Source organism: Heptranchias perlo, chromosome 9 (genome assembly GCF_035084215.1).
Source record: "Heptranchias perlo isolate sHepPer1 chromosome 9, sHepPer1.hap1, whole genome shotgun sequence".
Classification (NCBI taxonomy): Eukaryota; Metazoa; Chordata; class Chondrichthyes; order Hexanchiformes; family Hexanchidae; genus Heptranchias; species Heptranchias perlo.
Window position 1 is genome coordinate 82,331,311 of NC_090333.1, and position 27,851 is coordinate 82,359,161.

Here is a 27,851-nt window from a genome sequence, read left to right on the forward strand (position 1 = left end):
CTGCCTGCCTCACCATTGAAATGCATTGAATGGCATGAAGTTGCAGTAGATATGAACGAAACTCACCTCAAAATTAGGGCTGGTCTGAAGTGAGGCAAGGAGCCTGTCCAGGAGCCATTTAATTAAGCCTGGATTCAGACAAAGGGAGCTTTTTAGCTGTCATAATTACTGCCACTGAAAATCAACTATTACAAGTGTGGAGTCTCATTCCTTCAGGTTTTAATGGTTGAAGATTTTAAAATGTTAAATTCTAAATTTTCCTTTTTTTACTTTTCCTTTCTGTCTCCCTTAATCAAATCTTCATTTTCCTCTCTTTCTTTCTGTACCTGATTTGACATTGAATTCACCCACTCTAATTTACACTTCTCGGTCCTTGCACTGTTAATTTCACAGTCCTTCAATCTGATTGGTTAAGGAGATACCCAGTTGCTTGCCCTGTTCACTCAGGTCCCAGATGCCCTGTTTCCCTCACTGTGATGTTATCAGCTCGCACTTCCAGCAACTGGCCACACAAAATATTTTAAAAACCTAAACGTGCATGGGCGAGTCTTAACTAACGGCAGACACCCTGCTACAGGAAAATCTGGGCTGATAAGACATTATATAAGTGTGCTTTTTTTTTCCCTTTGTACTGGCTAAAGTATTTGATTTTACCACTGTACACTGGGTCAGTGATCTGTCTCCTCCTCATGGATACAGGATACAAAGTAGAATCGAATCTGGATTCCATTATCTTTCTGCTTGATGAGAATGTTTAGACAACTGAGCAAGTGTAAATAAATTAAGTTTAGGTGTTGCAGTAATCTCCAGGGTTGTGAGGAAAGCTGGCAAATCATTTTTGTAACAGAGGAATAAAACTCTCTGTTAACCCTTTCCCTCATTTTATTTTCGTACATAAGCTGGGACTAAAGTTGGCAGTCTGCTCAGTAATGTAAATGCTTTGGTTAGCATTGCGGCCATCAATTGGGAACTGTTGAATTGATGTTGAATGTTCCACATTCTAACCACTCTCTGAGTGAAGAAGTTTCTCCTGAATTCCTTATTGGATTTATTAGTGACGATCTTATATTTATGGCCCCTAGTTTTGGACTCCCCCACAAGTGCAAACACCTTCTCTACGTCTAACCTATCAAACCCCTTCATAATTTTAAAGACATCTACTAGGTCACCCCAAGGCCTTCTCTTTTTAGAGAAAAGAGCCCCAGACCTGCTCAGTCGTTTTTGAAAGTCATAACCTCTCATTTCTGGTATGATGTAAATCTTTTTTGCACCTTCCCCAGTGCTTCTTTGTTCTTTTTATTCTATCTCACTCAGCACAGCTGTCCCCTTCAGCACCATTACCCCCTGTTTACTCTGCCATCCAATGCAGTTCTTCCCCAAGCGCTCTCTTCTCATTGCTTGATCTCACCCAGGACCACGTGCTCTCCTGTTTATTTTATCTCACCCTGTGCTGCTCTCACTCCTGTTTATTTTACCTCACTCGGTGCTGCTCTCACTCCTGTTTATTTTATCTCACCCTGTGCTGCTCTCACTCCTGTTTATTTTACCTCACTCGGTGCTGCTCTCACTCCTGTTTATTTTACCTCACTCGGTGCTGCTCTCACTCCTGTTTATTTTACCTCACTCAGTGCTGCTCTCACTCCTGTTTATTTTACCTCACTCGGTGCTGCTCTCACTCTTGTTTATTTTACCTCACTCAGTGCTGCTCTCACTCCTGTTTATTTTACCTCACTCGGTGCTGCTCTCACTCTTGTTTATTTTATCTCACCCTGTGCTGCTCTCACTCCTGTTTATTTTATCTCACCCTGTGCTGCTCTCACTCCTGTTTATTTTATCTCACTCGTGCTGCTCTCACTCCTGTTTATTTTATCTCACCCTGTGCTGCTCTCACTCCTGTTTATTTTATCCCACCATGTGCTGCTCTCACTCCTGTTTATTTTATCTCACTCGGTGCTGCTCTCACCCCTGTTTATTTTATCTCATCTGGTGCTGCTCTCACTCCTGTTTATTTTACCTCACTCGTACTGCTCTCACTCCTGTTTATTTTACCTCACTCGGTGCCGCTCTCACTCCTGTTTATTTTATCTCACTCGGTGCCGCTCTCACTCCTGTTTATTTTATCTCACTCGGTGCTGCTCTCACTCCTGTTTATTTTATCTCACCCTGTGCTGCTCTCACTCCTGTTTATTTTATCTCACTCGGTGCTGCTCTCACTCCTGTTTATTTTATCTCACTCGGTGCTGCTCTCACTCCTGTTTATTTTATCTCACTTGGTGCCGCTCTCACTCCTGTTTATTTTATCTCACCCGGTGCTGCTACTGTCTCCAGAACAATAAAGGTTGAATCCTTTGTTTCAAAGGCTACCTGATTGTTAGAAAAATGCAGGTTGGCTGTTATCTGCAATCTTCAAACATGAAGGCATTGTAATGCACTCAGTTTCTCTCTTCGTTCTTGTCTCCTCACTCTTACTACAGAACTTCTGAAATAAAATTCACTAAGTAGGCAGTGGAAAGGAGTCATAAAATAGGACAGTGCAATGTTAGCCCCCCAGAGAGGGGCCTCAATTCCTTGCAAGCGAGAAGGGCCGAATGACCTCCTCCGAATGTAAAAGTTCTGCTTCATCAATATTCTTTTTTTTTCATGAGTCCTGTTTACCTTCCCACCCCTTCCAAAAATGACAATGCAAAAGTATAAATGTTAATGCACGGATAAGAAAAGTCCTTTTAGCCCATCGGCTTGTTTAGTGTTCCAGGATTATAATCTTGCCAACCAGATATGTATCTCTATTTCTGCGTAAGGATTTGATGCGGTTTCCCGAAGAATGGTTCTAAAGCATGAAGAATTTATTGCTTCTCGGTTTTGGCTTCCTCATTTTGTAACTATGTTCAGGTTCTTCTATGCTGAATTCAAGACAAAATACCTCGCTGCATCCACCTTACCAAGTCCCTTAATTGTGTAACAAAACATCCTCCCCTCCCTCAATCTTTATTTTTCTTATGTATAATGACCGTACCTGGATGTGATGCTCTGTGTGCGATCTCACTAACGCTTTAATTTAACACTCCATTTGACCTCACAGCTGCATTGTTGATTCATCTGGGAATCTGGCTAATTGGGGCTCATTTAATAACCTGACCATCATTTTGTAATTGTTTGCTTTATTAGTACTGATATTTAGTACTTCGTGTATATTTAAGTGCTAAATGCCTAGGTGCGAAATCTCTTTGAATGTTACCACCTTCCTTTGAGCATCCTACTGTCCTACATAACTTTGTACATTCGCTGGCGTACCCTGTACTCCAGTGGGGAAAAAAATCATTGTGAGCGTGGAGACAACTTAACAATCTGCGGAGGGCAGAAATTAAAACCATGATCATCGTCTCACGGTGACGATTCAGTCATATAAAACAGCAGTAAGACTAAAATTAAAACCCGGGAGTGCTGGAAAGCTGAAATGCATGGAAGTTACAACACAGAAACAGGCCTGTGGGCCCGATATTACCAGAGGGGCGGGGGGGCGATTGGGCATGTGGGTAACGCGCCCGGTGAAATCAGTCTGCCCCGTATGCAATCGCAGGCTAATTGGATCCACTTACCTCTTGTTCGGGGTTTCCCGCTGCTGATCTGCGCGGCGGGCGGGCTGCGCATGCACAGTAAGTTCTGTCAGCTGGAGGAGCTCTATTTAAAGGGGCAGTCCTCCACTGACTGATGCTGCAAGAAATAGGAAAAATTACAGCATGGAGCAGCCCAGGGGGAAGGCTGCTCCCAGGTTTAATGATGCCTCACTCCAGGTATCATTGGATGGGGTGAGGGGGAGGACAGAGATCTTCCCCCCCGGCGGGCGGGAGGAAGCGGCCTGCCTCTGCCACCGAGAAGGCCTGGCTCGAGGTGGCAGAGGAAGTCACCTGCACCACCAACATATCGCCCACCTGCATACAGTGCAGGAGGCGCTGCAATGACCTAAGTCGGTCAGCCAAAGTGAGTACACTTACTCATTCCCCTATACTCCGTCTGCCACATCACCGCCCCCACCCCACATCTCCTTCTGCACTGCCAACACTACTCTATCACATCACCCCTCACACCCACTCAAACCTCATCTTACCTGCACTTACTTACCTCGCCAGTACTCATCCCGCCACTACCACTCAACCCAATCCTCATACAATCTCATGGCTCTATCTCATACTCACCCTCTGATGCATCTCTTTCACAGTCAGCCTCACTCAACCTGCCACTACCTGTGCTGCAGCCACAGGGCATGCATCACATATGTGCAGTCGGCAGCATAAGGCAAACGTGTCGTGAGCATGAAGGTGATGCACAAGGGTGCTTGAGGGTTTGTCATGGTTTTTACTTATGATTAATTTCTGAACAACTCATATTACATATTATATTGGCACCACTTCTGCCACATCTTTGCGAATCTTGTCTGGTTTGTGCAATAATGCCCTTTCCTGAGGATCACAATGAAGACCCACACCTGATGCCACCCATTGTGTCATTGCAGAGTGGGTGTAGGTGTATTTGCAGGGCTCTTTTGTGCAGACGAGTGAGAGACGTCGGCGATGTCCCAGGTGGCACCCTGGAAGGATGTGGAGGAGAGGTTGTTGAGGGCAGTGGTGACTTTGACAGCGACAGGTAAGAAGATGGTGCTCGGGCCAGCCGGGAGCAGCTCGGCATGAAGGAGGCTGCAGATGTCCACGACTACATGTCGAGTGACTCTGAGCCTCCGTGTGCACTGCTCCTCAGAGAGGTCCAGGAAGCTGAGCCTCGGTCTGTGGACCCTGTGGCGAGGGTAGTGCCCTCTGCGACGCATCTCTCTGCGGTTGCCCTCCCTCCTGCTGTGCAGGTGGATGTGTCACAGCACTGTGTTATGGAGCTCCACGTGTCAGAGGTGGACGGCGAGGCTGGTGATGCTGTACGCCCTCCGAGGAGGTCATGACTGCAGCTACGGCGGCCCCCATCCGGAAGATGTACATCTGAGGGGGTCCGCAAGGTAGGTACATGTGTCTGGACACCGGGGTAAGTGTGCAAGTTGGTGAATTTGATTGTTAGGAGGAGGGTGGTGGAGGCCAAACTTTGTCACAGAGTGACAGAGTGGCCTCCTGCAATGAGTGAGGGTCTCTCCCCCCCCCCCCCCCCTGTCAAATGGACCTTTGCAGCTGCCACAGGCTGATGGCTGCAACACGTCCATTTGAACTGGGAGTGTTTCCCCCAGTACGGGAAACAGTCCCAGTTGTTTGTAAAATCCCAACCCTCCTGAAATATCTCGATAATCAGGTCTGTAAACGACCTGAAATACCTAAATAAATACTTTAAGTGACACCCCGCCGGCTTTAATTGCCGGCGGGAGTCCCACATGCGGGGGCTGCGCGCGCATGTCAGCGCGTCTGTGGGAAACCCTGAAGTGGGTGGGTTGGAGCCGGGCTCCCAACCCGCCCCGGCAATCCCCAATTTTTGTGGCCCCCCCGCCAGGAACCCACCCGATCACGGGTGCTAAAATCGACCCCTGTGTCTGTGTTTATCCTTCACACGAGCAAATAGCACTAATCACATTTACCCACCCTGTTCCCATGTCCCTACATCCCCTTTTCCTTCATCCACCTACCCAATCTAATCCTGAATGTTGACATAGTTTCTGCCTTAACAGCTAATGGTAGTGAATTCCACAGCCTCTGAGTGAAGAAGTTTCTCCTGCCCTCTGTTCTAAATCTCTTACATTTAATCTTGTATCTATGGCCACTCGTTCTGGACCCTGGAAACGGTCTGATTCTATCTATCCTGTTCGATCCTTTCATAATTTTAAACACTTCTATCATATCACCTTGTAACCTTTGTTGTTCTAACAAAAAAAGCCCCAGGTTTTCAAGTATTTCCTCATACCAAGCAACATCCGAGTGGGAAAAAAACCCAGCAAATATTGGAAAACTCTGCCAGCAACTGAAAGAGAAAGGACACATTAACATTTCTGGAAGAGTTCCTTTGCCCAAACTGAAATGGGAAGGCAGGACGACCTGTTTATAGTATTGACCAAAACAAAGAGCAGAGTGGAGACGAACAGGTAACGGTGAAGAGTCCAGAAATGATGGCTGCTATTACCTTTAGTAACCTGTAAACACGTGATACTAAACCCACAAACACACAATAATGAGTAAGATTGACTGTTGTTCAATTAACAGCCAAATCAGTGAACAGTGCAAAGGATCCTACCTCCGCAGAAACAATAAAATATTGTGCAAAAACTAAGGAGGATAATTTCACTTGCTGGCTACTTGTAACAAATTTGTAAACGCCTGTATAAATCAGACATTTAGAGTTTCATTATAAATAGCAAATTCGTGAAAATTATGAAAAGAATTGTTGAGAGCACTTCGGGAGCGTAGCGGAGCACCTTTAAAAAGAGCGCAGCTAAAACTGCTGGCAGAGTACCCATGCAAAAAACAAAGTCACAGACAGCACAGAGGGACGAGTGGCGGAGCCTGAGGATTAGAAGCTGTGTCTGATTTATTTATCTTCATGTTTAACTATATGGGAGTTATGGGGCTACTAAACGATACATACATACATACATATACACACATACATGCATGCACACATATATATATACACACACACATACATGCATACAAATATATACACACACATACATGCATACAAATATATACACACACATACATGCATACAAATATATATACACACACATACATGCATGCATATATATACACACACACATGCATGCACACATATATATACATACATACATACATGCATATATATATACATACATGCATATATACATATATATATACATGCATACATATACATGCATACATATACATACACGCATGCATACATATATATATACACATACACGCATGCATACATACATATACATATATACACATGCATACATACATATACATATATACACACACATGCATACATATATATACACACACATATATGCATATATATATATACACATACATGCATATATATATGCACATGCATATATATATGCACATGCATATATATATGCACATGCATATATATATGCACATGCATATATATATGCACATGCATGCATATATATACACATGCATGCATATATATATATATATATATATATATATATACATGCATGTATATATACACACATATACACATACGCATACATATATATACACATACATACATGCACACATATACATACATGCATGCACACACATATATATATATATATACACATATACATACATATATATACATACATACATATATATACACACATACATACATATATATATACACATACATACATATATATACACATACATACATATATATATATACATGCATATATATACATACATGCATATATATACACATGCGCATATATATACACATGCGCATATATATACACATGCACATATATATACACATGCGCATATATATATACATGCGCATATATATATACATGCGCATATACACATACATGCATATATACACATACATGCATACATATACACGCATACATGCATACATATACACGCATACATGCATATACATACACGCATGCATGCATATATATACACATATACGCATGCACACATACACGCATGCATACATATACACACACACACGCATACATATACATATATACACATACATATATATACACACACATACATATGTATATGTACACATACATATATATGTACACACATACATATACATATATTTTATATAGACACACACATATATATATATATAGATATATTTATATATAATATAAAATAAAAGCTAAACAGACAGTAAATCTAAAAAAAACCAGCTTGACAGCTGGGACCTGTTGCCTGCAATTCTTGTGCTATGTGGTAATTCCAGGTCGCTTTGTGTGTCCTAGATAACCACATTTGCAGGAGGTGCCTCCGGCTGCTCGAGCTCGAGATCAAGGTTTCTGACCTTGAGTGACTGGAGTCACTGCAGGGCATACTGGAGGCTAAAATTTCTTGGATTTCACGTTCCAGGAGGTGGTCACCCCGCAGCCACAAAGAGTTCAGGATAGTAAGTGGGTGGCCATCCGGCAGGGTAATAAGAGGCAGGCAGTGCAGGAATCCTCCAGGAGTGTGGCACTCACAAACCGGTTTTCAGTGCTGAATACTGGTGATGGTGTCAACACCTCGAAGAAGTGCAGTCCAAAGCATGGCACCATGCAGGAAATGACTGCTGTGCCCCCCCCCCCCACCCCCCGTGCAAAGTGTAGAAACACAGCGGTCATAGTGGATTCAATAGTCATGGGGATAGACAGGCATTTCTGCAACCGTCGACGTGAGTCTTGCATAGCATGTTGCCTCCCTGGTGCCTAGGTAAAGGATATCACTGAATGGGTGCAGAACATTCTGTAGGGAGAAGAGCAACAGCCAGAAGTCATGGTCTATGTTGGAACCAATGACATTGGAAGGAAAAGGGTTGAGGTCCTACCTTTGTGGTCCTGCTCTTTAACTTCTTCACTAGCTCCTGCAGTCAGAGCTTCAGGAGCTAGTGAAGAGGTTAAAGAGCAGGACCACAAAGGTACTAATCTCCGGATTACTCCCAGTGCCAGTGAGTATAGGAGCAGTAAGAAAACCCAGGTTAACACGTGGCAGGAGAATTGGTGCAGGAGGGAGGGCTTCAGATTTGTGGGGCAGGGGGACCTGTACAAGAATCATAGAATGGTTACAGCACGGAAGGAGGCCATTTGGCCCGTCGAGTCCAAGCTGGCTCCCTGCAAGAGCAATCCAGCTAGTCCCACTCCCCCGCCCTTTCCCTGGAGCTGTGCAAATGTTTTCCCTTCAAGTACTTATCCAGTTCCCCTTTGAAAGCCACGATTGAATCTGCCTCCACCCCCTCGGGCAGTGCATTCCAGATCTTAACCATTCGCTGTGTAAAAAGTTTTTCCTCATGTCGCCTTTAATTCTTTTGCCAGTCACCGTAAATCTATGTCCTCTGGTTCTTGACCCTCCCGCCAATGGGAACAGTTTCTCTCTATCTACTCTGTCTGGACCGTTCATGATTTTGGATACCTCTATCAAATCTCCTCTCAAACATCTCTGTTCTAAGGAGAACAACTCCAGCTTCTCCAGTCTATCCACGTAACTGAAGTCCTTCATTCCTGGAATCAAGATGGACAGGTTGCTTCTCAACAGGTATTAGGACCACTGCTCTTTTTGATATATATTGATGACCTGGACCTGGGTATACAGGGTATAATTTCAAAGTTTGCAGATGACACAAAACTCAGAAATGTTGTAAACAATGAGGATAATAACAGACTTCAGGAGGACATAGACGGGTGAAATGGGCAGACACATGGCAGATGAAATGAAGTGATGCATTTTGGTAGGAAGAATGAGGAGATGCAATATAATCTAAATGATACAATTTTAAAGGGACTCTTTTAAAGAGTTGTATGAACAGAGATCTAGGATTGTACATACACAAATCTTTGAAGGTGGCAGGACGAGTTGAAAAGGCTGTTTAAAAAAAGCATACAGGATCCTGGGCTTTATAAACAGAGGCATAGAGTACAAAAGTAAGGAAGTTATGCTAAACCTTTATAAATCACTGGTTAAACCCCAGCTGGAGTATTGTGTCCAATGCTCGGCACCACACTTTAGGAAGGATGTCAAGGCCTTGGAGAGGGTGCAGGGAGATCTACTAGAATTGAACCAGGGATGAGGGACTTCAGTTACGAGGAGAGATTGGAGAAGCTGGGATTGTTCTCCTTAGACCAGAGAAGATTAAGGGAAGATGTAATAGAGGTGTTCAAAATTATGAAGGGTTTTGATAGCGTAAATAAGGAGAAACTGTTTCCTGTGGCAGAAGGTTCGGTAACCAAAGGACACATTAAAAGTAATTGGCAAAAGAATCAGAGGGAGATGAGGAGAAATTTTTTTACGCAGAGAGTTATGATGATCTGGAATGCATGGCCTGAAAGGGTGGTGAAAGCAGATTCAATAGTAACTTTCAAAAGGGAATTAGATAAATACTTGAATGGGAAAAATGTGCGGGACTATGGGGAAAAGGCAGGTGAATAGGATGATTTGGATAGCTCTTTCAAAGAGCTGGCACAGGCACAATGGGTTGAATGGCCTCCTTCTGTGCTGTATCATTCTATGATTGCAGGAACGTTCCTGTAAAACAAAGTGGGTTTATTGGCAATTTGATGAATCCTGCAATAACATTCATTATTTTAACCTCCAGCAGCAGCCCAATCTCCTGCAGAGTCTCCTATTAATATCAATAACTAAAAAGTAATTACTGTGATAATAGGAAACTCAAAGGGGATGAAACTCTCTGTGACTGAGTGAAAATATTCAAATGTAGTTGTTGCCTCTTGTGGGGAGAGGACTTGCTGCCCAGCAGATCGCTGCCTTTTTGGGATTTCCTCCTTTGTGAGCCGCTCCAGTGTTGTCTCTGATGGAGAGTTTCCCTATTCATTGTCTGCAGTAGTACTGAAATGACGTCATGTTTTCCCGCGCTGGGCAGCTCTGGGTTGGTTCCAAGGCCAGTGGAGTGTTCCAGCTCCATTTCAATTGAAAAGTGTCAGTCCACGTACAAGCAACCCTTTCCTGTCAGTGGCATCTCCCAAGCAACTTCACTGAGCACCAAGTCTGATACCAGACAGCACCTCCCAAACCCACAACCTCTACCACCTTGAAGGACAAGGGCAGCAGGTGCATGGGAACATCACCATCATTGTCGCTGGGTCAAAATCTTGGAACTCCCTACCTAACAGCACTGTGGGAGTACCTTCACCACACGGACTGCAGCGGTTCTAGAAGGCGGCTCACTACCACCACCTCAAAGGCAATTAGGGATGGGCAATAAATGCTGGCCTTGCCAGCGAAGCCCACAGTTCCATGAATGAATAAAAAAAAGATGATACCAAGCTAGGAAAAGCAGTGGAATCAGGGGAGGGCAGCACAGAAATGACAAAATGCGTTGAACAAAATGTGAGTGGTCAGATGAAATGTAACGCAGGCAAGTGTAAGGTACTGCTCACAGGAAGAGAAAAAGGGCACCTCAGAGTCTTGGTAGACTGGACCCTCGATATCCAACCAACGCACATCAGTCAACAAGGCCAATCGAATGTTGAACTATATTGCCAAACAGTAGAGTAAAAGTCAAAGGAAGCCATAAATAAAACTATAGTGTGCTTTAGTCAAACTGTACCTCAAGCACTGTGTCTAATTCTGGTTGCTGAGATACAAGGGAGACATTCAAACAAGCAGTGCAGAGCAGAATCACGAGGCTGATCCCTACGTCAGAGGTCTGCATTATGAAGAAAGATGGGAGAAAATTGGGCTTTTCAGCTTGGAAGGGAGTTAACTGAGAAGCCATCTTGTAGAAAGGTCTGTAAGATTGTTAATGATATGGACAAGGTAAGTCTGCGAAATTACATTGCAGTAGTAGGTCAAGAGGTCACAGGTTAAACTAGCTTAAAGGCAAATTTAGGACTTGTATTAGGAAGTTGTTCTTCACACAGTGTAACAACACATCGAATGGACTCCCGGATAGATTAGTGGAGGCAAAAACTCTGGAGTCATTTAAAACCCAATTGAATGCTGCAATGAGGGGACTTTAGGCTTTCTCTGGATGGATGAATTAAGATGGGCCGAATGGCCTTTCTCTTCTGTAACTACCTTGTGATCTTATGAAGTTTTTTTTAAAGGTAACAAATATGCTTGTGTATATAATTTTCATACAGATTTTAGGGAATATTTTGAACAGGAAGTACTTTTCCTTTCAGGTATTTGTCAATGTTTTATGTGCTGTAGAAAGTTTGGACAATTAATTTTCCACAAGAGACTGATGTTCTGCTGTAAGTCTGTACAGTTGTATTTTTTAAAGAATGCATGGATTCCCTTCCATTTATTTGGCATTCGTAATATTTACTTAAACTCACTACCGAATCAAGATACAGCTTTTTAGGGTGTTACCTGGACCTAAAGGTTCCAGGGTCTTAGGGGAGTTTCCAGCGTGCCTCTGCTGCATTTTCACAATTGAGTTTAGGCTGTCCATTGAAATGGAAACCTGCTGTTGTGTGCACATGCAGCTACTTTCAGCAGTCACTGTGAGCTTTCAAGTCCTGGACACACATGAATGCTTTAAACTCAACACCAGTTGGATGCTAAACTGATCTTGCGCATCAGTCATTGTGCAGTCTGACACACCAATCCCGCTCGGCATATTTACGAGGCAGTGAAGGGAGATCTGCATGCCAGTGCAAGGTCCGAGGCCCAAGGGAAAACTGTGTCTCTGCTATAACCAATTTGAAGTGTGCTGTAGATGTACTATTGATGATGCCATTGACCATGTAGAGTCATAGGAACAGGAGTAGGCCATTCAGTTAGATCATGGCTGATCTGTACCTCAACTCCATTTACTTGCCTTTGCTACTTATCCCTTGATGCCTGTACCTAATAAAAATCTGTTGATCTCACTATCAAATCCACGGCACTACTTGCAGTGTAAAAATACCTTAAATTGCTCGCTCTTCTTTGTAGAAATCCATATTCAAATCCATCTGAACAAAAGGAGGCAAAGCTGTTTCACAAAGAGGGATCGTAACTATTGCAGATAAGTTGAGAATCAATGCACATCAATCCATAATTTACCATGTAATACAGCAAATTACACTGTAATAAAGCATTTGGTGGTGAAAATGGTGCTGAGCTCCTGATTGACATTTAGGAAATCTCTACTCTCATAAAAGTAAGAGCGTAGCACTGCATAACTGAAAACTAGTTGATGTGATTCAGAGAGGGTGTGTTAAATGGAGGGATATGATCTAGAGTGCATGTTAGATGGAGAAATGTGATCCAGTGAAGGAGCATTAAACGGAAGATCATGATCCAGTGAAGGTGCATCGGATGGAGGAGCGCGATCCAGTGAAGGTGCATCGGATGGAGGAGCGCGATCCAGTGAAGGTGCATCGGATGGAGGAGCGCGATCCAGTGAAGGTGCATCGGATGGAGGAGCGCGATCCAGTGAAGGTGCATCGGATGGAGGAGCGCGATCCAGTGAAGGTGCATCGGATGGAGGAGCGCGATCCAGTGAAGGTGCATCGGATGGAGGAGCGCGATCCAGTGAAGGTGCATCGGACGGAGGAGCGCGATCCAGTGAAGTGCTCCAGGGGAGTGGGAGGCCGGAGGCTGGGCAAATACTTACAAAGAGGCTAAGCCCTGGGTACAATGCAGAGCGTGGGGAGTAGAATGGGGTGGCAGGGTGGAACAGTCCCACAGAAGGAACCCTGCATTACTTTCCAGCGAATGGCAATTTTGTGAGCAGGCGCTGTGGACTAAGCAGTAAAGTGTGCAACAAATAGGCAGTGTGCAGTGTCAGACTGACAAATATAAATTACCTGCCGTTTTACTTTCTTTCAGAATCTGAATTTCACTGGTTTCCGAAAGATTCTGAAGAAGCACGATAAGATGCTGGAGACAAGCCGCGGCGCTGACTGGAGGGTGGTGCACGTGGAGGTGGCTCCGTTCTACACCTGCAAGAAAATCACCCAGCTCATCAGCGAAACAGAGGTAAGAGGCACAGGGTATTCTACCCATTGAGATAAAACCCAGGTCCAGCAATCCTCTTGAAAACGCTCAGGTTGTGGTTTTGATGCTGCCAGGAACTCTTCCTTTTCTTCTACCTTCCCAATTATCCCCTGTTCTCTCCCAAAGGCACTGACCCATTCTGGCGACCCTGCTTTACACATGAGCCCGTACAGCGAGTATTCAAAGGCAGTGAGAGAGAGGGAGAGCATGCGATAGTCATCAGGAGCAGAAACATTGACTGGAACCTACAATTCCACCTCCCACCCCCGATTATAGAACCCCAACTTGCTAAATACAATATTCTTTAATATACATTCAATCATATAGCACAGAAGGAGGCCATTCGGCCCATTATGCCTGTGCCGGCTCTTTGATAGAGCTATCCAATTAGCCCCACTCCCCTGCTCTTCCCCCGTCACCCTGTTAATTTTTTTCGCTTCAAGTATTTATCTAATTCCCTTTTGAAAGTTACTGTTGAATCTACTTCCACCACCCTTTTGGGCATTCCAGATCATAAGCACTCGCCTCTCCCCTCTGGTTCTTCTGCCAATTATTTTAAATCTGTGTCCTCCACCCGCCAGTGGAAACAGTTTCTCCTTATTTACTCTATCAAAACCTTTCATAATTTTGAACACCCCTATTAAATCTCCCTTTAACCTTCTCTACTCTAAGGAGAACAATCCCAGAAATCTGGCTGTTAATTTCTTTTACCTAATTGTGTTTGTCTTTCTAGCAGTCCTAATTTCAAATATATGTTACTATTTTATTGAATTCAGTGGATTCAGAAGCAATGCAAATTCAGTTGCATTAAACAATGAATAGTTTGTTTAATCATGTGCAGTGGTTATAATACTCGACTGGCAACCCAGAGATCGTGAGTTCAAATCCCACCATGGCAGATTGTCAAAATGAATTGAATAAAGCTGGTGATTTGTGGGCTCACACCAGGAAAATGACCACAAATGCTGCCGGATTGTTGTAAAAACCCAGCTAGTTCACTAATGTCAGCTGAGGATAAGGCAGGCTCAGCTGTGATGAATCACACAGTTGAACAGCTCGCCAAAACTCTAAATCTGCCAGGTCTACCCTTCGCAACACGTGACTCCTATCCTGCAATATCTGGCAAACTCTTAATGTCCTCTTCATGGCCTAGCAAGTCACTCAGTTGTAAAACAACTGCTGTTGGCAACTAGGGATGGGTAATAAATGCAGCCATCACAAAAAATAAAAAAACAATGTAATAGACATATACCAGGTAGGGAATGAGTAACTTCAGATGTGGCGACTCAGAGACCAATTATTTACAATTTTTTTTGTACTTCTATTTGACGTGTCCCGGTGAGACTAGTTCTGATCTGTTGTTTCTCGGTAGACTCTCGTTACCACAGAATTGGAAGGAGGTGACAGGCAGAAAGCCATGAAGCGGTTGCGAGTACCGCCCCTCGGAGCTGCTCAGGTTAGTCGTGGTTGCATCCATTTCAATAAGGCAGCTTTAATTTCTCTTATTGTTTCTTGCTGTGAGAGGTGATACTTTGTGACACAGATGATTGCTGCTCTACTGCGATGCGTATCTTGAACACGTTTTCTTCCAGTAAATTTTTTTTGTGCTCAAGATGAAGGATGTTACTGCTGCCAGTATCAGCTTGGTCCAGTGGTGGCACTCTCGCCTCTGAGTCAGAAGGTTGTGGGTTCAAGCCCCACTCTAGGACCTGAGCACACAATCTAGGCTGAGACTGCAATGCAGTACTGAGGGAGTGCAGCATTGTCAAAGGTGCCGTCTCTTAGATGTGACGTTAAACTGAAGCTCTGTCTATCCAGGTGGACATAAAAGATCCCATGGCACTATTTGAAGAAGAACAGGGGAATTCTCCTGGTGTCCTGGCCAACGTTTACCCCTCAACCAATGCCACTAAAATAGATTAACTTGGTCATTTGTGGAACTTGTTGTTTGTGGAACGTGGGACCTTGCTGTGTGCACATTAGCTGGTGTATTTCCCTACATAACAACAGTGACTGCACTTCAAAAGTACTTTATTGGCTGTGATGTGCTTTGGGATGTCTTGATATGAAAGGCACTATATAAATGCAAGCTCTTAGTTTCTTTTCTACTGCTGATAAATGGCCCCCTTTCCATTTCAGGTGTCCAGTGTTAGCATTGAGCACTCCCAGGTCAGGTATAGCATAGTTAAATGCAAAATAAAGCTCCCTCTGCTCTGCCCCAACAATGTGTCTCAGCCACTCTTCTGAAGAGTGTCCCCATCTGCATCAGAGAGGCATTTTCCATTTCCCACACCAGCCATGATCTGAGTGAGATTCCCAGTTAGGGGCAGTTTTGTGCTATGGATCCCTGCCCACCAGGAAATGGGTTGAAACTGCCCAAACTCCATTCACATTAGACCCTTTAACCAGTAGATGGATTTGATTTTCATCCCATCATTGTGGGCTAGACTCAGAAGTAAAAGGCCAGGGTATAACCCACTGAGTGACATATTTGTGTTCATCTTCTGAGATTTAGCAGCATGGCATTTGTTCTATTTGTTCACAATAGCACCATGCCCCTATCAGAATAAATCCAGCACAAACTGGTGCTGTAACACCACAGTGTACGGATCCAACTGGGATCAGTCTCAAAAAGTGAGAAATGTGGGTGATCCAACTGCACGATCACACGAAGGCAGCTTCAGCATATTAGTTAATCCGCTTGCTGCGTCGGACAACAGCAGAGCTTGTGTGCGGAAAAACTGCTTGAAGCTCCATAGATTTGAGTAGCATTTTTTTCAGGCTGGTGTTGGTATCTCAAGAAATCCTGTGAAACTTCCCTTGCAGAATTCACAATGTAGCAATGCTGGGCACATACTCGAAACACAGTATGATAGTCCAAAGATTGGTACTTGGTACATCACCACACATGCAGTGTCTCAAGGATGACAAAATTACAGCACAGAAGGAAGCTAATTCATCCCATTGTGTCTAGTTCAATCACTTGTGTTTCCTGAAATTCAGGAGAAATCAGTGTGAGGAGTTCAGGCATGTGAATTATTACTGTATAGAAACATCTGGAGTTGTTTCATGGTTTTAATAAGAGTTCTGTTAGAGTATCATTCCTAGGTGTTTTTCCCCCGTCTTATACATGTCTCATTGTCTCTCTCTTTGTTTTACAGCCAGCCCCAGCGTGGACCATATTCAGGGTGGGAATGTACTTTGGAATTTTTGTTGTACTGCTTGCTGCTCTGGTACTCATAGGTAAATGTCAGGACCGTGTACGCACTAGTTTTCTGCATTCAAGGGGAACTGGGTTTCTGTCTGTCTGGCTTTTCTGAGCATCCTGACCTGTTTGAAGTGAGGATGCCACATGCTGTTGTTCCTCACATTGGTGTGTTGCCAGGAGGGGATCCACTTCCTCAGCCAGCCTTGCCTCAAGAGATAATATGTCTGTGTTCACACTAATATAGTCTATACCAAAAACCTTTTCTTTTTCTTCCACCCAATTTTCTCTCCTCTTCCCATGAAGGTGCTGTCTCATTCTGAGGCGCCATTCTACCGGCCTCCTTCTGCTACCTCGGCCACTGCTCTTTATATGTGAGCCTTGCCAGTGAATATTTGATCGTGGGAAGCATCACAGCCGAATCCAAACCTGTCCTCACTTGACATCCAAGTGCACACGTTTTCCAGCAGTGCTCTCTGGATAGCAATCAGGAGTGGGAACCCTCGCTGATTTATCCCCTCCATATTTCAGCAGTACTGAGAACAATTGTAATGCCAAGCCAAGATCCGCTAACTCAGCACATACTAGGAAGGGAACTTATGGTATGTACAGCTCTGTGCCACACCCAGTGGACTCTACCCTCCGCTGGGGGAACTGCTTTTCTTTCTAAATATATTTTGCAAAATTCCCCCCCTCCCCCAAAAAATATTTTGCATAAAATGTGAGCAATAATAACAGGGTACTGTAAAAGTAATGTACCAAAGTCATCCAGGTTAAGCAAACTCCAGTGTGTTTTGTTCCATTTCAAGTCTCCAGTTTTGCTCATGATGGAGACAGGCAGTTGCTGATGCTTACGCATTTTCAGAGCTTCAAAGAAAAGGGTTACCAGGATGAACAATATGACAATTTTAAACTGAGGATCATTGCCGTAATCTTATTCACATTTACGTCATGGCCTTGCTTCCCCTCCAGGAATTACTCACTGAAGATATCACTAACAGTAACAAAGAGAGTAGCTGGCAAATTGAGAAGGTGCAGCTTCTGCCCGTGCTCTGTCATTATACTATTCTAAAATCTCAAGTGAACCTCACCACATAACCAGCAAGATTATGGTGCCCAGGCTCTCTCGCAGTGTAGTGAGTCAGTAGTATATAGCCTCTGTTTATATTGTGGCTTTTTTTCTCTCCACCCCTCTCAAAAGACAGTTTTGTGGATCAAAAGACTAATCTGTGGTGCATGACTTTTATATCATGGCCCCACAGAACAGAAGCAAGGTATAAATAACCATATTGAGTCATACAGACCAAAAAGTCCCAGGTTCATTTAGCTCGTCTGTGCTGAATTAGCTGTTCCCAGCCAGGCAACAGTTACCCTCGGCCACTGGACTAGGGAAGGGAAAGTCAGCCAGGGTTCCGATTTGTGATCGGCAACCAGTGAGCATTGGCTGGGAAATGCGCTCATGAGGATGGGTTCAGGCTTGGCTTCAGAGCCATCTGTGGTTGAATAGCCTGCCAAAACTTACTGGGATCAATTTTCACATCCTTGGCCTGGCATTAACGGGGTGGTAATGGGCTCGGTAGCCTCACTGCCCCTGTTAACACTGGTGGTGCGGCTGGCTGCATTATGAATGGGGCCTCCCATTGGATGCTCAAAGCACCGTCTGTTTCAGGCGATAGGCCTTATTTTAATATGGAAGTCGGGCTCTTATAACATAAATAGGACCCAGATTGCCATTATAGGACGGAACCGGTTGGAGCCTGCCCAGAACACCCCACCAATCATATGAAAAAAGCACACATTTAAAAGTGTGTTTCTAAGTACATTATTGGCTCTCCTGTAGGATTTATGATATGGCAATATATCTAGATAACGCTTGCCTTTACTCTGCCCTAATATCTTTGTCTAACCTCAGTAATAATTTACTGCTAAGTCCTGTATCATGTCTCAAAGTTGATTATTTTTTCATCCTGTATGGTGTTTTTGAATTATGGGCCTGCACGACGTTCCCATTACCCAGCAGAAGACTTCCAAGAACACAACCACAGGAAAAAAAATTGAACAGCCTTTAAAATAAAAGAATGAACAGATGTTCTGGGACAGCGCTCACACAATGTGTGGGTCTCCCAGTGAGCTGTACCAGGGAGAATGATGAGACATAGGTCTGTCTCTCAAATCGGGGTCACTTGGTGAATGGAGGGTCTTTGCTGTGGTGTTGAGGAGGAGGCTGAGCACTTTCTGTACGAGAAGGAGGCAGGTCACACTATGTCACACTCGTGCTTCTTCTTGCAGTCAGTTACAAAGAGGCATTGTTGGGAGGCCTGGGGGGGTGGGGGTGGCTTGCCCCACTTGTAAACTGGATAGTGGTGCATGAGATGAAGTAATCCAAATAGACATACATAATAGATACAAGTAGGGGAAAAATTGTTGTGGCTTCATTTGGAACTAATAATAGAAATGTACAGAAATGCTTTGGCACCTATTCAAATGATAGAAACCGCGGGCACAATTTTCTCTGGAAGTGCCACCAGCTCTGTCTCCCGCAGACACAACGCTTTCCCCTTTTGTTGAGGGGAGGGGACTTCTGCTCCTGGCATCATTCTGCATTTTAATGCAGACAGCGAGATCAAAAGATGCTAAATGATGAGGAAGACCGCTTGGCTCATCTTAATTCATCCATCCAGAAAGACTCTACGATCGCCTCGTTGCTGCATCTAATAGTTTGTTAAACGATTCCAGGGATTTCACCTCCACCACTTTCTGGAATTCCATTCCAAGTGTTGGTCATTCTTTGCACCTAGAATTATCTCCTGATATCAATCCTAAAATTACCTTTTGCCAGTTTGACCTGTGTCCCCTTTTCCGACTCACACAGGTTAATTTTAAGTAATATTATGACTTACCTTTTCCATGCCATTTACTATCTTATATACCTCTATAAGATTGCCTCTCAGACACCTCCTTTCCTGGTGAAAAACCCAAAGTCTTTCTAGTTGAGCCTACAACAACAACAACTTGCATTTATATAGCGCCTTTGCGCTCCTGTGAAGCGTCCCAAGGCGCTTTTGTAATCAAACAAAATTTGACACCGAGCGACATGAGAAGATATTAGGAAACGTGACTAAGACGTAGGTTTTAAGGAGTGTCTTAAAGGAGGAGAGAGGGGTAGAGAAGCGGAGAGGTTTAGGGAGGGAATTCCACAGCTTAGGGCCTATGCGACTGAAGGCACGGCCGCCAATGGTGGAGCAATGGAAATCAGGGATGCACAAGAGGCCAGAATTGGAGGAGTGAAGAGTTAGGGAGGGGCAAGGCCATGGAGGTATTTGAAAACAAGGATGAGAATTTTAAAATCAAGGATTTTAAAAGCAAGACTGCTTCCTTTAGGCTGATGGCAGCCCAGCATTCTAAGTGGTCAGTTGTTCTTTTCGCTGTGCTGGCAATTGAAATAAGTTGCATCAAGTAGGATATTGGTCTCTTGTGCTGAGTGAAAGGAGTCCACTTAGCTAGACTACTGTTGTTTTTTGCCCCAAGACCCACCATCAACTTGAATTGATTAGTGCTAAGCTTACTCTGTTCTGTAGTATCTTTTGTTTTATTGTCCTGCCAAGGAGAAAGATGCAAGCAGAGACTCCCCAGAAAGGGGAACAACATTCAAGTTTTGGACCAATTTTTGGGGAACTAAGTGTTTCTGAGGGGAAAATAATGTCATGCATAAAAGAGAAAACCAAGCTGCTTGGAGGCAGTTTAGCAATGCTGAGGATGTTGGAGTTCCATCAGAGATTAGAGTAGATAGTGAGACCAAGAGTGTCAATAGATGAAGGAGTCGAGCAATCAAAGGCATGGTAGCTGTTGGCTGGATTTGCAAAAGATATGAAGTAACTGTGTCTTCAAAAAATTAAAAGAAACAAGATGTTCAGTGCCCAATTGAAGGTTATGCAGGAGATTGAGATTTAGTGATTTAGCAGTTGCACTGAGAGGAATACAAATTCTGTGCACTGAGACTATGGGCTCGATTTTACCGTCGGGTTTCCTGTGGGTTTCCAGCGGGGGGGGCCCCGAAAATCCCGATATCCAGTCACGTGACGGGAACCCGCCACGATCCCGCCCACTTCCGGGTTCCCCGATGACGTGCGGGGGTGCGTGCGTGGCCCCCGCTGGTGGGAATCCCGCAGGCAATTAAAGCCAGCGGGATGCCACTTGAGGTTATTTATTTCGCTTGTTCAGGTCATTAACTGACCTGATTAAGGGACTGTGTGTGATTTGGGGGAAACATGGGACTGTTTCACACACTGGGGGAAACAGTCCTAGTTGAACTGGACGTGTTGCAGCTGTCAGCCTGTGGCAGCTGCAAAGGTCCATTTGACAGGTGGGGGGGGGAGACCCTCACCCATTGCAGGAGGCCGCTCTGTCACTTGGGACAAAGTGTGGCTTCCACCACCCCCCTCCGGACGGTCAAAGTCACCAACCTGCACACTCACCCCGGGGTCCGGAGACATGTGCCTACCTTGCGGACCCCCTCAGATGCACATATTGCGGATGGGGGCCGCCGTAGCTGCAGTCATGACCCCCTCGGAGGGCGAACAGCATCACCAGCCTCGCCATCCACGCCGTCCACCTCTGACACGTGGAGCTCCACAACAGAGTGCTGTGACACATCCACCTGTACAGCAGGAGGGAGGGCTACTGCAGAGAGAGACGCGTCGCAGAGGGCACTACCCTCGCCACAGGGTTCACAGACCGAGGCGCAGCTCCCCGGACCTCTCCGAGCAGCAGTGCACACGGAGGCGCAGATTCACTCGACATGTAGTCGTGGAGATCTGCAGGCTCTTTCATGCCGAGCTGCTCCTGGCTGGCCCCAGCACCATCTGCTTACCTGTCGCTGCCAAAGTCACCACCGCCTTCCACAACTTCTCCTCCGCATCCTTCCAGGGTGCAGCCGGGTACACCGCCGATGTCTCTCAGTCGTCTGCGCGGAAGAGCCCTGCAAATACACCTGCACCTACTCTGCAGTAACACAATGGGTGGCATCAGTGGTGGGTCCTCATAGTGATACCCAGGAGCGGGCATTATTGGACACAACAGACAGGATTCACGGAGACATGGCAGTGGTGGTGCCAATATAATGTGTGATGTTTGTTGCTCTGAAATTCAATATAGGTAACACCCATGGCAAACCCTCAGACACCCTTGTGCATCCCCTTCATGCTCACGACACGTTTGCCTTACGCTGCCTACTGCACATATGCGATGCATGCCCTGTGGCTGCAGCACAGGTGGCGGCAGGTTGAGTGAGGCTGGCCGTGAGAGAGATGCACGAGAGGGTGAGTATGGGATAGAGCCATGAGATTGTATGAGGATTGGGTTGCGTGTTAGTGGCGGGTGAGTACTGGCGAGGTGAGTAGGTGCAGGTAAGATGAGGATGGGGTTTGAGTGGGTATGAGGGGTGATGTGACAGAGTAGTGTTGGCGGTGCCAAAGGAGATGTGGGGTGGGGGCAGTGTTGTGGCAGACGGAGTGTAGGGGAAAGACTACGTGTTCTCACTGTGGCTGACCTACTGAGGTCATTGGAGCGCCTCCTGCACTGTATGTAGGTGGGTGATATGTTGGTGGTGCAGGTGACCCCCTCTGCCACCTCGAGCCAGGCCTTCTTGGTGGCAGAGGCAGGCCGCTTCCTCCCGCCCGCCGGGTGGAAGATCTCTGTCCTCCCCCTCCTCCTCACCCCATCTGATGATACCTGGGGTGAGGCATCATTAAACTGGGAGCAGCCTTCCCCCTGGGCTGCTCCATGCTGTAATTTGTTCCATTGGTTGCAGCATCTGTCAGTGGAGGACTGCCCCTTTAACTAGAGAGCCTCCAGCTGACAGATCGTACTGCGCATGCGCAGCCCGCCCGACGCGCGGACCAGCAGCGCGGACCCCGGAGGAGCAGGTAAGTGATTCCAATTAGTGCATTGCCTGCTACGATCGCGCGGGCAACCCACTAATTTCACCGGGCGCGGAGGCCACGCACCCGAAACCCAACCCGCCGGAAACCCGCAGGCCTGCTAAAATCAGGCCCTATGTAAGCTGAAATAGGTGAAGAAATTTATGAATTTGGGCACATACGTCGCCAAAACAATGGCAGGATGAGATGATGGAGGAGGCCATTGATATGGAGAAGGAACTGAACCTTAGGTGCTGGAAAAAAAGAATCAGAGGCTGAAGCATCAACTATAGCATAGGTAGAGAGAGGTATAACTAGATCACCATAAACGTGGCTTTGGTAGCAAATCATACATAGAGAATCATAGAGTCATAGAGTTATACAGCACGGATAGAGGCCCTTCGGCCCATCGTGTCCGCGCCGGCCATCAGCCCTGTCTACTCTAATCCCATATTCCAGCATTTGGTCCGTAGCCTTGTATGCTATGGCATTTCAAGTGCTCATCCAAATGCTTCTTGAATGTTGTGAGGGTTCCTGCCTCCACAATCCTTTCAGGCAGTGAGTTCCAGACTCCAACCACCCTCTGGGTGAAAAAGTTCTTTCTCAAATCCCCTCTAAACCTCCCGCCTTTTACCTTGAATCTATGTCCCCTTGTTATAGTACCCTCAACGAAGGGAAAAAGCTCCTTAGTATCCATCCTATCTGTGCCCCTCATAATTTTGTATACCTCGATCATGTCCCCCCTCAGCCTCCTCTGCTCCAAGGAAAACAAACCCAATCTTCCCAGTCTCTCTTCATAGCTGAAGCGCTCCAGCCCTGGTAACATCCTGGTGAATCTCCTCTGCACCCTCTCCAAAGCGATCACATCCTTCCTGTAGTGTGGCGACCAGAACTGCACACAGTACTCCAGCTGTGGCCTAACCAGTGTTTTATACAGCTCCATCATAACCTCCTTGCTCTTATATTCTATGCCTCGGCTAATAAAGGCAAGTATCCCATATGCCTTCTTTACCACCTTATCTACCTGTTCCGCCGCCTTCAGGGATCTGTGAACTTGCACACCAAGATCCCTCTGACCTTCTGTCTTGCCTAGGGTCCTCCCATTCATTGTGTATTCCCTTGCCTTGTTAGTCCCTCCAAAGTGCATCACCTCGCACTTTTCCGGGTTAAATTCCATTTGCCACTGTTCCGCCCATCTGACCAACCCATCTATATCGTCCTGCAGACTGAGGCTATCCTCCTCGCTATTTACCACCCTACCAATCTTTGTATCATCAGCGAACTTACTGATCATACCTTTTACATTCATATCCAAGTCATTAATGTAGACCACAAACAGCAAGGGACCCAGCACCGATCCCTGTGGTACCCCACTGGCCACAGGCTTCCAGTCACAAAAACAACCTTCGACCATCACCCTCTGCCTTCTGCCACTAAGCCAGTTTTGTATCCAAAGTGCCAAGGCACCCTGGATTCCATGGGCTCGTACCTTCTTGACCAGTCTCCTGTGGGGGACTTTATCGAAGGCCTTACTGAAATCCATGTATACCACATCCACTGCGTTACCCTCATCCACACGCCTAGTCACCCCCTCAAAAAATTCAATCAAATTAGTCAGACATGATCTTCCCTTGACAAAGCCATGTTGACTATCCCTGATTAATCCTTGCTTCTCCAAGTGGAGACTAATTTTGTCCTTCAGAATTTTTTCCAATAATTTTCCTACCACTGATGTTAGGCTCACTGGCCTGTAGTTCCCCGGTTTTTCCCTACTCCCCTTCTTGAATAATGGTATTACATTAGCGGTTCTCCAGTCCTCTGGCACATCCCCTGTGGCCAGAGAGGTTCTGAATATATGTGTCAGAGCCCCCGCAATCTCCTCCTTTGCCTCACACAGTAGCCTGGGATACATTTCGTCCGGGCCTGGGGATTTATCCATTTTTAGGCCTGCTAAAACCGCCAATACCTCCTCCCGCTCGATGTTAATATGTTCGAGTATATCACAGTCCCCCTGCCGTATTTCTATGTCTACATCGTCCTTCTCCATCGTGAAAACAGATGCAAAAAATTCATTTAGAACCCCTCCTACATCTGCCGGCTCCACACGCACATTGCCATTTTTGTCCCTAATGGGCCCTATTTTTTCCCTAGTCATCCTCATACCCTTAATATACTTATAAAACATCTCAGGATTTTCCTTTATTTTGCTCGCCAGTGTTATTTCATAGCCCCTCCTTGATCTCCTAATTTCTTTTTTAAGTATCCCCCTGCACTTTTTGTACACCTCTAGGGTTTCCTCCGTCTTTAGCCTTTTGTATCTGCCAAAAGCCCTCCTTTTTTTCCTAATCCATTCTCGTATATCCCCTGACATCCAAGGTTCCCTGGAGTTCTTGGAACCACCCTTGACCTTTACGGGAACATGTTGCCATTGTATGGTCTAAATCTCCCTTCTGAAAGACTCCCATTGCTCTGATGCGGATTTTCCTACAAGCAGCTGATCCCAGTCCATTTTGGCCAGATCCTGCCTTATCCTATTAAAATCGGCCTTCCCCCAATTTAGAACCTTTATTTCCGGCCCCTCCCTGTCCTTTTCCATGACCACCTTAAATCTCACCGAATTATGGTCACTGTCACCAAAGTGCTCACCTACTAGCACTTCTTCCACTTGGCCGGCCACATTCCCTAGAATTAGGTCCAGTACCGCCCCCTCTCTTGTAGGACTTTCTACATGCTGGCTCAAAAAGCTCTCCTGGATGCACGTTAAGAATTTTGTACCCTCTAAGCCTTTTACACTCTGAGTATCCCAGTTAATATTGGGGAAGTTGAAATCCCCCACTATTATTACCCTATTATTTGCACAATTTTCTGAGATTTGCCTGCATATCTGTTCCTCTATCTCCCCCTGACTGTTTGGGGGCCTATAGTACACTCCCATCAAAGTGCTTGCCCCCTTTTTGTTTTTAAGCTCCACCCATATGGCCTCATTAGAGGAACCTGCTAATATATCATCCCTCCTTATGGCAGTAATTGATTCTTTAATTAATATTGCGACCCCCCCTCCTCTTATACCTCCCCCTCTGTCTCGCCTGAAGATTCTGTACCCTGGAATATTGAGCTGCCAGTCTTGCCCCTCCCTCAACCATGTCTCTGTGACAGCAACAATATCATACTCCCATGTGTTTATCAACACCTTCAGTTCATCCACCTTATTCGCAAGACTCCTTGCATTAAAATAGATGCCATCCAGCCTTGCCCTCACATATTTGCCCTGTCTTCCAAGCTGACTTGTTTTTTTCTCTATATATGGCTGCACATCACCCCCTATTGTAGCTCCACTCTGTATCCCATCCCCCTGCCAAGTTAGTTTAAACCCCCCCCCCCAACAGTGCTAGCAAACCTCCCCGCAAGGATATTTGTCCCGCTCTGGTTCAGGTGCAACCCGTCCGACTTGTACAAGTCCCACCTTCCCCAGAAGCAGGCCCAGTGATCCAGGAAACTGAAACCCTCCCTCCTGCACCAACTCTTTAGCCACGCATTCATCTGTTCTATCCTCCTATTTCTATACTCACTAGCCCGTGGCACTGGGAGTAATCCAGAGATTACAACCTTTGAGGTCCTGCTCTTTAATCTGCTACCTAGCTCCCTAAATTCTTGATGCAGGACCTCATCTCCCTTCCTACCTATGTCGTTGGTCCCAATGTGGACCACGACCTCTGCCTGCTCACCCTCCCCCTTGAGAATGCCCTGTAGCCGCTCAGTGACATCCATGACCCTGGCACCAGGGAGGCAACAAACCATCCTGGAGTCACGTTTACGGCCACAGAAACGCCTGTCTGTTCCCCTTACGATAGAATCCCCTACCACTATAGCTCTTCCACTCTTACAGTGGTGACTTATTTAGAAATTCAAGGTGCCAGACCCCGTCAAAGGTTTTGTAGATGTCAAAGTCAAGGACAAGTAAGTGTTCGAGAGAAGAGGTCCGGAAGTGAATAAACATAGACAAAAAGATCACCAGTGGTATGGCCAAGCCAGAAACCATAGTGGTGAGCATTGGTTAGACCAGGACTTCCAAGGTGATGGATAATTTGAAAGTTAACAATAGCTTTCAGAGCTTTAGAAATCACAGGTATTGGGACAGTAGCATGGCACCTTTCCGAGGGATAATAATACCAGAAAATTTCAAAAGAGAAGGAAGGGAGTTGGAGAGACTAAAGAGATGGCATAGGACAGAGGCAAGTTTGGAGATGCACATCTTTAAGGCAGTAGACTAGTCAGAACAAAGGCCTATGGGACAGTTTAGAAAAGGTTGTTTTATGGTAGGCACACGTAGGGACACAGTCACAGCACAGTAAAGACAGGGTAGGTCCTAATACAACATGGTACTGAAATGCATTTCTAATTCTATTGCACAGATCACTGCAACTGCCATTTCTGCCTTATTTAAAATTTGTTTTTCCCATGTTGGGTGTCGGCCTTGGCTCAGCGGTAGCACTCTCGCCGCTAAGTCCAAGGGTTGTGGGTTCATATCCCAATCCAGACACTGTGGCACATAATCCAGGCTGGCACTTCAGTGCAGTACTGAGGGAGTGTTACACTGTCAGGTGCCATCTTTCAGATGAGACGTTAAACCGAGGCCCCATCTGCCCCCTCAGATGGGTGTAAAAGATTCCATGGCACAATTCGAAGAACAGCAGGGGAGTTCTCCCTGGTGTCCTGGCCAGTATTTGTCCCTCAACCAAAATCAATTTTAAAAAAAAAACAGATTATCTGGTCATTATCTCATCGCTGTTTGTGTGATCTTGGTGTATGCAAATTGGCTGCTGCGTTTCCTACATTACTACAGAGACTGAACTTCAAAAGTACTTCATTGGCTGTAAAGCGCTTTGGGACGTCCTGAGGTCGTGAAAGGTGCTGTAGAAATGCAAGTTAGTTCTTTCTTTATGTCAAGCACCAGCAAGTGAATGAAGCCCAATATTAGCTGAGAACTAAGAGGCATGTGTCAGTTACTGGTTTGGTGCATCCCGTTTCTCATTTCTTCCCCTCCAAAACTGTAATGAGCCGCTTAAGGGACTGGGCTTATTTGATTGCTGGTTTATCTTTTATTGTGTAAATTACTTGAAAATTGTC

At 45.4% G+C, this 27,851-nt stretch overlaps 1 protein-coding gene across 3 annotated transcripts in view; it reads left to right on the forward strand.

Annotated features, from left to right (window-relative positions):
- Positions 1–27,851, forward strand: part of LOC137325566 (xenotropic and polytropic retrovirus receptor 1 homolog) — a 297,372-nt gene that overhangs the window by 178,248 nt on the left and 91,273 nt on the right. For all 3 annotated transcript variants that reach the window (XM_067990818.1, XM_067990820.1, XM_067990817.1), the window contains exons 5-7: positions 13,434–13,583; positions 14,974–15,057; positions 16,763–16,844. In XM_067990818.1, coding sequence (XP_067846919.1) covers positions 13,434–13,583; positions 14,974–15,057; positions 16,763–16,844 — 316 coding nt within the window. The remainder of the gene's footprint in view (positions 1–13,433; positions 13,584–14,973; positions 15,058–16,762; positions 16,845–27,851) is intronic.